Raw genomic sequence first — 16,079 nt, 5'->3', positions numbered from 1 at the left:
TAATATAACACAATAAAAAATATGTCCTTAAACATTAAGAGATAGCATTTAGAGTTAAAAATCAATATTCTGCTCATTAAGTTCTGACTCTCTACAAGTGTTTATGTTTGTTTGTCATACTGCTTTTATGGATGTTCTCAACCTTGTTCCAAAAAAAAAAAATTTATCGTAATCTTAACCCCCATAAATTAGGAAATAAAATTGTGTAATGTCTCTTAGTAAATTCACCGTAGATTTACAATTACAAAATGCAATGATCATTTATAACTCTGGACACCAAATATTGATATTTTTAACTGAAGAATATAATCCTGCGTCAGCACGTTTAAACTTGCGTATATTTGTATTCATTCTATGCTTGCTTTTACAATGGATATATTATTACTTGGATCTTGCACCAGATTTTCAAGTTCTCTAATAAAGTGAAACTCGCAGCGGACTAAAATAAATGATTCACCCCTTCCACCCAATTTACCCAATCCCCTCATCTCCTACTGGATGAACGAAATGAGCAATAAAATGAGTTCCATTTTAGGAATCTAAATTAAAACCAATTTTCCCTGTCATAATATCCACATAGATTCTACATCCATTGCCTTTTATATTTTCTAAGTTTATAAATTGATTTGAGTGTCTTAAAAACCTGTTACCCCATCAACTCAGAAGGATGACAACATTCAACAGTAGCAAAGCAGAAAAAAAATCATGGAAGAACAAACGGTCTCAGGTAGTAATAAAATCAGAGTCCAGTTGTCATACAAAAAGAAAGAGAGAGAGTGTACTAAATCATAATACAAAATTAAAACATGTACGCATATATTTTTAAAAGCGAAGCTTTTCTATAATTAGGGTCGGTCCGTCCGTACGTCCGTCCGTAACGGATAGCTTTTTTCGTTAATTTAGGCATGTTAGAACTGTCCTATTGATTTAAAACTTTGCATGGTGATTCCTGTAGTAGTTAGGTACGATTTAGAAAGCGTAGCAACTCTATAATCATTACCAAAATGTCCGTACGTCCATTTTAAACATGTTGATTTTTTACTTTTTTAACAACAAATTTTTATGTGAACTAATTATCCGATTTATATGATTTTTGGTATACTGATTCCTGGGACAACAAAGTACAATTCTATAAGCGAAGCAACGCTATAATCAAGTCCTAAAAATGTAAGTATGTACATAAACATTATTCAGTTTTTCAACAAATCTACTTACAAATTTGCTTCGACTCTTATTCATTTATATTCTGATTATTCAGTTCTTACACTTTACAAGTGTTAATATCCGTTTGTCCTACCGTTCCAGTGCTTCGCATTTATGGATGTTATCATCCTTGTTTTTTAATCATGACCAACTGTCAGAAGCTCCAAGTAAATTACATACTATACGCTCAATTTTAAAGAGAATAATCAACAATCGTAGCTATCTATCTTAAATGTCAGCCAAGAAATTTATATTTTCCTCTATATTTGACTGACAGACAAAGTGAATTATAGAGTATTAAAAATCAAGGAGGGAGAATACATTGCATTGTTTATTACACTAGTCCCCAAAGTCTTATAATAACGTTTTCTTTTTCGTTGGCTTAACAGCATTGGAGACTTTTAATGAATTTTGATTGGTTAGTTCATTTAGTTCAGTGTTCAAAAGTTTTAACCACTAATTGTAATCTACAGAGGGGTAATTTTGTATATCATCATTGGGGATGACAAAGTAAATTATAGAGTAGCAAACTATACCTGACAAATATCATCACTATCTCTATTGACTGTATAGGTACAGGTGCCAGGCCAACTATACGGGGGTAGGGTTACAGATAGACTGACAGACAAAGTAAATTATAGAGAACTATACCTGACAAATATCATCACTCTCTCTATTGACTGTATAGGTACAGGTGCCAGGCCAACTATACGGGGGTAGAGTTACAGATAGACTGACATACAAAGAGAATTATAGAGAACTATACCTGACAAATATCATCACACTCTCTATTGACTGTATAGGTACAGGTGCCAGGCCAACTATATGGGGGTAGTATTACAGATACACTGACATACAAAGTGAATTATAGAGAACTATACCTGACAAATATCATCACACTCTCTATTGACTGTATAGGTACAGGTGCCAGGCCAACTATATGGGGGTAGTATTACAGATACACTGACATACAAAATGAATTATAGAGAACTATACCTGACAAATATCATCACACTCTCTATTGACTGTATAGGTACAGGTGCCAGGCCAACTATATGGGGGTAGTATTACAGATACACTGACATACAAAATGAATTATAGAGAACTATACCTGACAAATATCATCACTCTCTCTATTGACTGTATAGGTACAGGTGCCAGGCCAACTATACGGGGTAGGGTAATCTAAAATAAGAAACTTTTTTATAGTGCCTATAAAATGACTTCATACTGTCATGGCCTACCAATAGTCAATGTAGACCAAACAAAAATTAACACTTGTAGAGTGTCAGAATTTAATAAGCAGAATATGAATGTATAAGTCAAAATTTGTTGCACAATTGCTTGATTAAGTACAGAATACTGTTTATTGGATTACTTATATTTTGAGAATTAATTTTAAAGATGCTTTGCTTATAATATTGTTCTTTGTTGTCCTAGGAATCAGTATTCCAAAGTTTTAAAAATTTATAACTGTCTTAAAATAAACAAAGAAATGAATCCCTCAAACTTATTGAACGACATTAAATTATTCTGTAGAATATTAGAAAGAAAATATTTCTATTTTGAGTAGAAACGTTTTATTGATTTGCTATTAATATAATAATGGATTTACTATTACTGTTGATTATACACCAGATTATCATGTTCCTTTAAATATTATGTCATAAAGTAAAACTTGTAGCGGTTAAAATAACAATCTCCCCCTTTACTCCTTCTCCTCACATCAAACTGGAGGAACGAACTGATCAATAAATAAGCAGGGAAATAGCAACCTAAGTTGATGACATTTTTCCCTGACATAATATCAACGTTTTTATATCAATTAATATGTAATGTAAAAATGCATGATTATAATATTAGAAAATCACTCATAATACATTTTCAACAAAGAGTATTTATAAATAAACTACTTGTGTATTGAGAAACGTATGTATTCACAAATCAAAAAAGTACACAAAAAGCAATGATGAAATAGAAAATAAACAAGAATGTTTTTATTCCTAAATAATGTATAAATGATAAACATCGATTTAAAGGTTGTCTCTATTTCAAAAAGTTTAATATAAAATGATATAATTCATACTTCATATGCCAGAAAACCAACTATGCAGACAATTCATCCATGATTAGTCTTTTATCAAAACTAGCGGCTTCGCCTCTAGCCTCTAGGTGCTTTGCCCCAAGAGGTTTAATCAAACCAATTTTTCGTATTTTAGATTTAAAAGAAAAATTTAAAAAAAATTGGGGGGAATTTTTTTTTTTTTTTGGGGGGGGGGTAGTCGACCCCACTATTTAAATTTTAGTTTTAAAAAGAAAAAAAACATTTTGGGGGGGTATTTTTCATTTTTTGGAAAGGTTGGGGGTGTTCAAACACCCAAGAAAATAGTTATAAACCATCCCGGGACCTATGAGAAGCTACCCTGTAAAGGAGAACCCGATCGGTTCAGCGGTTAGCGACATCCTTCGCTACAAACAAACAGACAGACAGACAAACAAACATCGTTCTACTTTGTATTATAGATAGGCATCTAGTTTTCCTATATTTTTGTGTTATTTTATTCCTAACTAGTAACTACACACTATCTTTGAGACAAAAAACACGCGACAAGCGCATTAACGGTAAATATTTGTGAAACATTGACCTAAATCTTGTATCTACAAAGTAAAACATTATATTGAGATTAGAAAAATATTATTGATTGGTTATATAAGAAAAAAAATAATTTATTTTGCAAATCTGGAATATTTTTGCAAGAACTAAATGTGTAGTTTCTCAATTTCTTACCGATTAATTACCAACCTTATGACAAATTAACTTTTTAAATGAGGCATTTGTTTTTGGGACAAAGAAACATGTTTTTTTTCCCAGCTGTGTTTTCTCTTAAATCTTTTTTAACCGCCTACTGGATGAACAAACTGATTAATAAGTAAGGTCAATATTAGAAACCTTAATTAACAATTAAATTTTCCTTGACAATATATCAATTCTACATATCCATTGCTACAATTAAATCTAAAATTAGGGTTGTCAATTTTATTGAAAAACAGCTTGATAGCCACGACTAAGCCTCAAATTAAAACCCGTTTGGAAGGTTTAAACATTTTTTTGACAAAAGGTATTGTTACATTTGGGTTAGGTTTAGACCTCCAGCTGAATTTTTTTAAATTGTAAAAGGTTGATTTCCCTGGACCCTGAGGCTCACAGGCGGCTGACGCGAAGCTGCTGAAAACTTACTTGGGTTTTGAATGAGAGTGCTGTTGTTAGAAACACTTCCACCACAGTTGGCAATCCTAACGACACAGCAGATACCAAACCCAGCAGCACAAGCACCCTCTGCTATGCCTCCCTAAATTAAACTGTGCTTAACATCAGAGTGCCTAGCAATCATCTAACCCTCCCCCCCACCCCTGTTATTTTGAAATAAGAGGGGGAGTTATTTTACTAATATTCCCAATCTAACCAAAAATAAACAAACTTAAAGTAAAAAATAATGTAGCCAGAAGCCCTTTTTCTCCTTTTATTCAGTTTGTTTCAAAAAAAATTATCTAAGTGTCTCAATAAAAGATTCAAAAAATATATTTTTAATTTCAATTTTAACGTCTTCATTGTAACTATAATAATCTATTAGATTTGTGAAACAATTGTATTTGATGAATAACATGAGAAAAAAAGTTGTGTTTCTAAGAAAACAATTGGGTGCTTTCCCTCTGTGAACATCGTAATTTATTTTTGGGTCCATTACCTTTTACCCCCATAGATAACAACTACATATAATAGTTTTAAACTTAATTTTTCAAATTAAAATGAAGGGGATAGGAATACCCTTCTCTCGTTACTTGAGGCATTAATGATTAATAAATAATTACCGTATCTTTGCAGTCTCTTGTACTCAAGCAAGTTCCTAAATTAGAATTAGGGTTTTAATTTCTAATTATAAAATAATTCAATAGTTATCTATTTCACTGTATTGTTGATAGCGTTCCGCGGATACTAAAATAAAAAAATATAAAATTAAAACCAGTTTTGTTAGGCCCAGGAAGCCGAAGGCTTGGGCAGAGGCAAGGAAGAACAGGCAAGTATCCTTGAACCATCTCAAGTTTTTAATTCAAAAGTAAAATGACCCGAAACCTATCTACGACCTTTGTGAAGCTTCCTGCAAATGGAGAACAAAATCGGATCATTATTTATTTCAGACAAAAATCCTTACTACTTTATATGAAAGGATAATTCATCTTACGGCACCGTGTTCCAGAAAAGCCAAGAAATGACAAAAAATCATAGAGAGTGTATATTTTAGAATTTTGATGAACTTTTATTTAAATAGCAATAAGTATCAATATATCTTTCAATATAATGGCGAAATTTTAAATATCTCCATCCTGGCTGGCACAGGATGCCAGCAAACCTGGCAGGGTCATACAGGTAAAGAGCAAAAATATTTTGTTTGCCTTAAACTAAGCATTTTAAGTTACCAAATACTAAAATATCCTATACCAGTACATACCAATATCAAATTTAAGTGTTTAAGTCAATTTCAGGGTCCAGGTATGATCCTGCAGGTCCTGATCCCTCAGAAATATTTAAACAGCTCTTGAGACCGCAATTTTTGACCTATAGACTTCAAATTTTAAACATAAGCTTTTCTTACAAGTATGTATGACCTACTGAAATCATATGAAAATCTCCCGCCGTTTTCCCGCCGACCGCCGCCGCCAAAATTTATATTTTACGATTTCTAATCCAAAGTTGACATACAGATGAGCCTATTTCTTATTTATTTTCTATGTGTATATGTAGGGAGGGAGGGGACAATGGGCTGTTTATTATAATAGTCCCCAAATTCACCAAATAGCGTTTTCTTATTTGTAGGCATAACAATTTACTGGACTTTTATTGAATTTTGATTGGTTAGTTTATTAGTTGAGTGTCCAAACGTTTCAATCACTAATTGTAATTTATAGAAGAAGCAATTTTGTGTATTAGCATTGGGAATGTACATTAATTTCTCGGCCATTGTCTAATCCCTATAAATCTCTGATATGTAATACTTTTATTTTATTTTCAATTTACTTGAAAGGAAGCATTTTCTATCTTAAACAATACAAATTCTACTTGTCTTTTTTTAATAAGTATGAAAGCACCTTTGGAATAGGGTTGTTTAATGAAAGGGTGAAGGGAGTAAATAATGCTAACGAATTAAATAAGAATATATATTTGAATTAGGAAACGACATAAAAAATTTTAAACTTCTAGTTTTAATGGGTTCAGATGTGGATATAAGTATGGCATCCCCCCCCCCCCCCCAATAAAAAGGTAAATGGTTCAGATAAGAGCCTAGACATTTAGGGATAATCTTTATTTAAAACTTTTCTTTACTTTTAGTTGAAATGAATATGTGTTTTAAATAAGTAGAAAATAAATTACTTTTATATCTTAAAAAATTGTTATTTTTTGATAGACCCAGTATTTTTAGGGCTTAAAAAAACAAACTTCGCATACTTTCGCATACACAGGGTAAAGTTCTCTGATATTATACATACATCTAATATCACCATGTAAGAGGATTTGCTTGCGCTCTTTTGCGCTTAAGAGATCTGGAACCAAACGTAAAATTTTCATTAGAAGAAAATTGTCTATTTTACAGAAATCGGGTATGCTAAGAAAACCATCTACAATTACATCAAAAAATGGAGATTTGACTTCTTTTAAAGGCTAAACGTATAAATTATTACATACTGATTCCAAAAATATATAATACTTAAAAATAGCTTTAAAAATAAAGGGTCCACACTGATTTGAAATGTAGTTTAGTTGACCTTAAAAATAGTTGTTAACAATGATGAAAAGGAACTTAATTCCATACCTCTGGTATAATTACACATGAAATTCTTATTTTTCATAGTAAAGAGCTAATTCTTTCGGCTTTATTTCCAAAAACTTGTGTATATTACTAAACAATTGTTTAAAAGTGTATTTTCCAAAATGTAAAAAACGATTATTTGTCACTCGCTGGAACATAGTGTACGGGTCACGGCTTACGTAAGAAAATCCAATCACTCAACACCAAGTCAAAAAGGATAAATATTGTAATATTTAATATAAAAAACAAGAACGTTATTTTACATAAAATCGAAGATAAAAATTCGCAAAACCTCTCAGGCAACATTTACTATATCTAGCGCCGAGTATGGTTGCGAAACTGATTAATATCCGCTGGATTAGAAGAAGTTCTGAGCAATACCGAAAATTCATGTAAAATATCGTATAGTAAAGAATTTTTTCACGAAGAATAAAATATAAATTATATTCTATTGACTCTGAGTGTTAAATCCTATATCTTTTTGTTTTACAATCCGTGGAAAACTGTCTATAATAGAAATAATAAAAAAAAATATTATTAATTTCGTCCTTACATAAATCGAATTGTATTGTGTGATTATATTTATTATAGAGTAGTTTTGTTACGTTATTCACTATACAAAGTTTCATTGTCAATAGTCAATAAAAGTATACTATCCGTTTTCTTGTACTCACGTTGTTAAGTATAGAGAATCTTTGCTTTCAATAATACCAAGAACATAATATTCTATTTATAGAAGATACAATGAATGGAATATATAAAAATCATATTGCATTTATGTTATAGCAATGGATTTATTATTACTTGGATCTTACCCCAGATTTTTATGTTCTTTAATATAGTGAAACTCGCCACGGGCTAAAGTAAGACTCCTTTCCCTCGTACTGGATGAAAGAAATAAAGAATAAATGACAGGGGAAAGAGCAACCTAAATTTATGACAATTTTCCCCTGTCATAATATCCACGTATATTATACATCCATTATATTATAATAACAATAACTGTAGATTAAAGTTCAGGCAGATAGTAACGCATTTACAACCTTGTCCTTAAATGCCGAAAAAATGAACGAATAACAATCTTTCTTTAACATCTCTACAAACTTTTCTTCCTCCTAATAATTTCTTTGATATAATTTTTTTTACTTCATAGAACTTTTCCTGCTTCCCTGAGTAAGAGCTAAATAAAGACTCAAAGAGCAAACAAAAAGTGCACGGACTACTTATTAAATAAACTACTAGTACATATAACACTCAAAAGAGTGTCTAATTCTTAACGGAAAGGTGTTAGGTTCGAATCTCGGTCCGACACCGCGTCATAACTAAAGACGTTAAAAATGGTTCCCACTACTACTATGTCAGATGCGCGACGTAACTAGTTAGAGTGGGGGGAATGCCTTGGCCCAAAACTGGCGCAACTCGTTACCATGCACAGTTAGGACTTCTCAGACAAAGGTCGTGCATCACAGAGAGTTGGTTGTCTGTAATGTACTGTACCATGGGTATGAGGTAAAGGACCAAGAGTCTGGCCTTGAGTTGACAAGTTGACTGTTCAGTCCAGGTGCAACCCACATTAGCATAACATTATTAAACAATAAAAGTATGATCTATAAAGGCTTGGTTTCCCTTACTATATTTGTCTGTATGAATGGGGTATTCCTATCTAATTTTCATTTTTTTCCCCGAGGTAATTATGCTTTCTTTTAGTAATTAATAAAAATCCAAAAATCTTCAAAAAAAAAATTTTAATCTTAAAAAAAAATTCTAAAATCTTCTAAAAATATTTTCTCAGATTTTTATATGAATATGACTGTATAGAAATGGGAACTTCAGTCGTGCGAGGCTTGTGGTGCAGAACTGAGATTCTGTTCACCGGTTGCCATGCTCGGGGAAAAAAATGACTACCTCAGGGCAAAAAATGACTACCTTGGGGATAGAAATGTTACCTCAGGGAAAAAAATGACTACCTCAGGGAAAAAAATGACTACCTCAGGGAAAATAATGACTACCTCAGGGAAAAAAATGACTACCTCAGGAAAAAAAATGACTACCTCAGGGAAAAAAATGATTACCTCAGGGAAAAAAATGACTACCTCAGGGAAAAAAAAGAATATTTACATCCACTATTTAAGGGGTCGTTTATGTGAGAATGGCTATTGTTCATTTATATTTAAGTTTTGTTATTTTTGCTGCAATTTTGATATTTTGATTTTGTATAGCACGTCCTTCGTCCATATTAGAATTTTGGGATCTACTGCAGTTCACGGTAAAATATTGCTGGTAATGAATATTGCCAAAAATCTATGAATTTTAAAGGCTGCTAGCTACCAAATGACTGAACGTACAGATCATGCCCGCACACTGTTTTAAACGGCATAAGAAGGCCTACACATAATCTGTAATAGCCATAAATCAATAATGCATAACTATCTCGCAGTGCAGAGAAATGCGCGAAAAATACCTATTTTACGCGTTTTTTCTTCAGTGAAGCTTTCTCTGTGCATAATTGGATCTTGGCTATTCCAGATTATTTGTAGGCCTTCTTATGCCGCTTAAAATTGTGTGCGGGTATGATCTGTACGTTCAGCCGTTTGGCAGCTAGCAGCCTTTCAAATTCATAGATTTTTGGAAATATTCCTTACCAGCAATATTTTACCGTGCACTGTAGTAGATTCGAATTTTGTTTAGCCTTAATGATGCGAAAATTAGACTATTATAAGATAACCCAGAAACATGAAAAGTGAATAAGTTACAGTTAAAAACATTGTAGATAACTGATATAGTAACTTGATGTTAAGATTCATCAATAACTTTTTTATCAATATATGTAAAAAGCATATTAATATCTTATTCAGATATACAAGTACGAGTCAAGTATATTAAAGAACGCCTACATTGAAGGAAAAGAAAAAAAATAGATTTTTAATATTAAAAAATCAGGTAAAATAAAACAAGGATGACAACATCCAAGCAATAAAACGGTAGGACAAACGAACATTAACTTTTGTAGAGTGTCAGAACTTAATCAGCAGGATATAAATTTATATGTCTAAGCAAAATTGTAAAAAAAACCTGCGTAAATAGATTAAACTGTTTAAGGACATATTTATATTTTTGGGTCTTGATTATAGAAATACTTTGCTTATTACATTGTACATTTTTGTAATATGGATCATTATTTTAAAAATGAATAGAATAATTATATGACAAAAATCAAAAAGGTTAAAAAATCAACAAGTTTTTTTTAAATTGAAGTATGGGACAGCCTGGTAACGATTATAGAGTTGCTTCGATGTCTAATGTACCTAAGTACAACAGAAAACACCGTACCAAGTTTAAATGACTGACAGACGGACTGACATAGTGAACTATAGAGTAGCTTCGCTACTAAAAAAGATACGTACCATTTGTAGAGTCCACGTTACTCGTACATTCAACATAGCTTGCAATAGAAAACCATTTCCCCCCATAGCGTTACTGACTGATTGACAGACGGACAGACATACCAAATTACAGAGTAGCTTCGCTACTAAAAAAGTTACGTACCATTTGTAGAGTCCACGTTACTCGTACATTCAACATTAGGAAAACTCACAATAGAAAATACACTCAGAACTGAAAAAATAAATATTTTCAGCATGGCTATGAAACCGATTAATATTCACTGAATTAAATTCGGTTCCCAGCTAAAGGGTGAGCAAAAAAAAAATGCGTAGATTTTTAAAATTCAAATTGCGCGGCTTGTGTTAATAGTAGATAAATGTTACGCATACCACTAGAACCGCTATGAAGTCTATTTTTTTGGAAATATAAGAACGATTCCTCTGCTACGTATAGTTAGGGAGCTACGTGTTAAAATGTCCCAACTGACTTAAAACTTGACTTGCGAGTATATTAGTAAATATTAGACAATAATTCTTGCAAAAAGACGTGCGTACATTTTTAAAATTCAAATTGCGCGGCTTGTGTTAATGGTAGAAAAATGTTACGCATACCGTAAGAACCGCTATGAACTGTATTTATTGGAAATATAAGAACGGTTCCTGTGCTACAAATAATCTATGAGCTAGGTGGTAAAATGTCCCAAAATTTACTCGCAAGTCAAGTTTTAAGTCAGTTGGGACATTTTAACAAGTAGCTCCCTAACTATACGTAGCAGAGGAATTGTTCTTATATTTCCAGAAAAAAGACCTCTTATCGGTTCTAATGATATGCGTAACATTTTTCTACTATTAACACAAGCCGCGCAATTTGAATTTTAAAAATCTACGCATTTTTTTTGCTCACCCTTTATTTTACTGAAAATTTATGTATATCATCGAATTACGGACAGTTTTCCAAGAATTTTATAACAAAAATCATAGAATTTAATACCAGTTTTATAGCCGATGGTAAAATAATCTTTTTAGCAAAGCTATACATATATTGTAACTAAGTTATGACTGTATTTTAAGCCGCGACGCTTAAGATATTAAAACTTACCACTCTTTATAGTGCCTCTAAAAATGACGTCAAAGAATACAAATAATGGCCAATATACAGATTAAGTTATAAATGGCAGGATTTTACACATTTTAATTGACCAATGGTAGGCCAGTATCATAATATTTCACAGGCACTATAAAATGCTTCAGTAAAACTCTGATTTTTTCAAAGTACATAACTTAAAAATTTTTAATGTACCATATGAAGTACAGAACCACCCCCCCGCCCCCTGACCCTCCCCCCTTCGTTCTTAAAATAATTGAAAATAAATGAGGGAAGGGTTTTTTTTCTTTTGTTTGTTTTTTACTTTAGGTAAGGTTGGGTAAGCTTATATTGGTTACTGGGTAGCCCCACAGGGTTAGGCATTTGCAAGTAAAGACGTTGCAGCGAAAGGCATAGGAAACAACCTATCCAACCACCCTTATTTACAGAGTTTTAGTGCTCGACAGGTACTTTGTGGGATAGCACCAAAAATTCAGGGATAAGGGATGGGAAACGTAGGAAAATATTATTTCAGGCCTATTTCAAGCCTAGGCCTATTTCTAGCCTAATAAACCAGTTTTGGGATAGCGCAGTGGTTCGTATAAAATGCTAATGAAAAAGCTGTGTGTGTGTGTCTAGATAAAGTATAGAATCAAATTCAGGTAGCTAGTTTAAAGTAAAAAACATAACTGTTTATAAACCTATATATTAATGGCTTTTGTTAAAATGAAGTTTTTTCTCTCCCAAAATTTTTTATCTTTTACTTTGGTAATTTGAACTGTCAGAAAGCTATCGTTGGGTTTCCCTCAGACAGATTTTAGTTTGTATTATTTGCATTTTTATTAATGAGTAAAAATTTGATTTGAAAATTTCATTGCTAATTAAAATTCAAAATAAATAAATAAATATGCACTTGGGTAACATTCTATCAAGTTCTTTGGATACTATGCTGTAATAATAGAAATAGAAGAATAGAAGCATATTCTGAACCCTTTTTTCGTCACATCTAAGAAGGAACATTTCTAGCAGACAAATGTATTGTTTACTTTCGACTCAAGCTGATGTGGATTCTTAAAAAATGACTCGCTACTTGATAGCGAGGCAAAATTATTTTTATTAAAAATCAGCCAAAAGCACATTAAAAATCTACAAAAATTAAACAAAATCATATGTTAATAACCCTTTTAAGATTTTATTTAATTTTTGTAATTTTTTTTATTCGATTTTGGAGGATCTTTCACAAAAATAATTTTGCCTCACCAGCGAGTAGCCAGCCAAACTTTTTTTTTAAGAATCCACCTCGTTTCGAAGCTTTCAAATTTAAACAAAATTTTTAGGCAATTAATTCTGATTCTGCAAAGCTTTCTACTAAGAAAATATACTGTTTACAGCTGACTTTTATATATGTATGAAATGAAAAAAAACATGCATTTGTAACAAGATGTGTACAAAATTTCAACCAATGAAATTAAATGTATGTACTGATGCGATTCTCTTATTGGCTCAATCAGACATTCCCTCTCTTTCTTAGTACCTTTATTGCTGTAATAATATATCTGTACTGTGTTGTATTGTACAAAAATTAGGGTTAAGGTGTTGATACAATTCCGTACTAAATTTTTAAAATTCAAAATACAACATCTAATTTATAAACTACCAAATGAAAATTCGTAGGTACCTTCTTTCCAAAAAAATAATCCCGTTATTTTTGTTTTTTCTATATGGCCCTTTTTTAATGTTTAACTCTAAGCAGATTTAATAATTAAACTAATGTGATCTAACACCATTTATATTTATTTTTTCGTAGCAGACGAAATCATTATTTTTTCTATAATTGTCTGCTCCTAAAATTTCCGCCATCTGTGATTTGGGCTTGTTTTGTATCAACCAATCACCAATTGGCTCCGCCAATTGGTGATTGGTTGATACAAAACAAGCCCAAATCACAGAACACTATTGGTTTAGAGCGGTAGCCAATATGAGCCGTCCGCCAGTAAGGTCATTAAATTAGGCAAATGGTAAAAGTTGCATGATCCCTTTCAAAACCAGGCCGAGACCTAATTTATGGCCAGGTTTCCTATCCCTTATCCCTGCAAAAATTATATTAAATTAGCTTGTGCATTACACTGAACTTTTTTTCATTATGCATAAAAAGTTTTAAGGAACAGGTAAAATCAAATCCATAGCATAACCATATTTATGGTTGGTTTAAATCTTTTAGCAGTATTATAAAACATTGAATAAAATACAACTTTTGTCCTAATTAGCTGAATTCCTTAAAGGAAGCCTGCAAGAAATAACACACTTTAACTGCTGAAAGACTGCCACAAGAAGACCCAATACCCCAAATTTAAAGCCTTAAGCTTCAATAACAAAAAAGTTCTAGGCATTTCAAAATAGCATTTTATGTACAATGGAATTTTTGAAAGATTTTCAATGCTCATAAAAGAAAAAACAATATTAAATTACGTCGCCTAGACACAAAGTTATAACCTTATCTTTGTCAGAAACTTATATTGCCTGTAACCGATTACATTTTTACAATAAAAACACCACATTTCATAGTCAAAATCTATGAAAAAAATTCGATTTAAATTGCATTTTTAAACGAAAATAATAGCGGAAACAAAGGGGTAAACTAATACAAGCTTAGCTGTGATTTGTTGTTAAGCTGATTCAGCCTTCTGATTGGCTACAGTACATTCGGTACAACGCAAGTAAAACTTAATTTTTTTTAATGATTTTGACTATAAAAATGGGTATTTTTATTGTAAAAATATAATTAGTTACTGGAAACCTAAATTTATGACAAAAATAAGCTTATAATTTTGTTTCTAGGCCACGTAGTTTAATTTCAAAGTTTTCAACATGAGCATTGCAATTCTTTCAAAATTTTCATTGTACATAAAATGTCATTTTAAAATGCCTAGAACTTTTTTGTTATAGAAGCTGAAGGCTTTAAATTTGGGGTACTTGCTCTACTTGTGGCAGTCTTTCAGCAGTTAAAGCGTGGTATTTCTTGCAGGCTTCCTTTAAATCTATTATGTAAGTATAGGATTTATGGTTTCCTAAGCCTTAATTCGATTTTATAATTATATAAAGCATTTTAGAATAAATGTTGATGATAATAAGTTGCTAACATTGAGCTCACCTATTAGTCAGTTAGTTTATCCAGTAGGAGGGGAGGGTGTAAATGAGGTAATTGGGATTGATCGTTATTTTAACCAGCTACAAGTATCTTTTTATTAGAGTATATGATATTCTGGTGTAAGATCCAAGTAATAATGAATCCATTCATGTAGCCCTATAATTATGTCAATTTTATATCAGTCTTAGCATCTTTTAGTAAATACCATATCATAGACGTACATACATTTTTCGTTCATATCATTCTTTCAAAGAACATGATCCATAGAAAAAAAACTAAGACCTGCAGTTACATTATATACTAGATCCACAAAAGTTTATAAAAGATAGAATTATTCTTTGCTAAATTTAGCTTTTAAACTTGAAAGAAAATATTATTAAAATCCAAATTAAATTCTATGCATAACTCAGAATTTTGCTTTTAAATAAATCCTTTTATGTATTTTTATAAAAAATGAAGATATAATTTAATTTTTTGTCTGTTATTACATTTCGAAAACATTTTCCAGTGAGATAAACTGTTTTACCTACAAGATTTTTTTACCTGCCACGACAAATAATTTTTAAACAAAACAAAATGTATTCAAAGTTTTAGAAGGATATACAAATACAATGTTTTTTTTGGAGACAAAATATTTTTTAGATTATAATTCCCTTTCATAATTATTTTTCAACTTTAAGAAGGCTTCGCATCTAGGGGGATAAGTACAAATCTTCCCCAGAACCATAATTTTGTCTAGTATATCATTTTTCATGGTGTAAATTTAAATCTACCTGGATGACCCTGCCAGGTTTGCTGGCATCCTGTGCCCGCCGGAATGGAAATATTAAAAAATTCCAACTCTCAGTTATGTGTCATACCCATATTAAAAAAGTCACTTAGTTATAGCCTTCTATCTTTCACACACAGAAAACGTGATAGAAAAAAACGAAATGTGGGGGGGGGGTGCGTTAAAACACAAACAGATCCAACTACTTTACTTTATTTGACTACAATCCTTAACGGGAAAAAAGACAAATATTCTAATCTTACTTACTTTTTCCTTTCCTTTTGTTAAGATTCTGTTTGATAATATCAATATCTTCCACTCCATTGGCTTCAGCATCATTAATTGTATTCTCTATATGCTTGTGGACTAACTCTAAGTATGATTCTTCATACTCTGTAGGGTAAATGGTTCCATCTTAGTTTTATATAATGATATAAGATGACATAATTTGGCAGAAAGGGAGGGGACATTGAGCTGTTTATTGCACTAGACCCCAAAGTTTTATAATATATGTTCGTTGGCACAATTTTGTTGTTAAATTTTGAATGGTTAAATTATTAAGTTGAGTGTCTAAATGATTCAACCATTAATTGTAATCTAAAGATAGATTAATAATGTGTATCATCAT

The 16,079-nt window shown here is 31.6% G+C and overlaps 1 protein-coding gene and 1 long non-coding RNA gene across 2 annotated transcripts in view; both read right to left on the bottom strand.

Annotated features, from left to right (window-relative positions):
• Nucleotides 1–5,052, bottom strand: part of LOC145330794 (uncharacterized) — a 28,024-nt gene extending 22,972 nt beyond the window's left edge. The window contains exons 1-3 of the mRNA XM_080175459.1: nt 5,044–5,052; nt 4,442–4,553; nt 2,315–2,388 (exon numbers count right to left, since the gene is read on the bottom strand). Coding sequence (XP_080031585.1) covers nt 2,315–2,388; nt 4,442–4,553; nt 5,044–5,052 — 195 coding nt within the window. The remainder of the gene's footprint in view (nt 1–2,314; nt 2,389–4,441; nt 4,554–5,043) is intronic.
• Nucleotides 5,053–5,072: 20 nt separating this feature from the next.
• On the bottom strand, nt 5,073–15,862 carry LOC145330326 (uncharacterized). The gene is made up of 3 exons (XR_013883372.1): nt 15,719–15,862; nt 10,614–10,682; nt 5,073–5,108 (listed from the first exon to the last, which is right to left on the bottom strand). It is a non-coding gene; the product is annotated as an uncharacterized LOC145330326 (long non-coding RNA).
• Between the last annotated feature and the right edge of the window lie 217 nt (nt 15,863–16,079).

This window comes from Acartia tonsa, chromosome 10 (genome assembly GCF_053477335.1).
Source record: "Acartia tonsa isolate MP-2025a chromosome 10, ASM5347733v1, whole genome shotgun sequence".
NCBI lineage: Eukaryota > Metazoa > Arthropoda > Copepoda > Calanoida > Acartiidae > Acartia > Acartia tonsa.
This window is presented reverse-complemented; position numbering and strand designations above follow the sequence as displayed.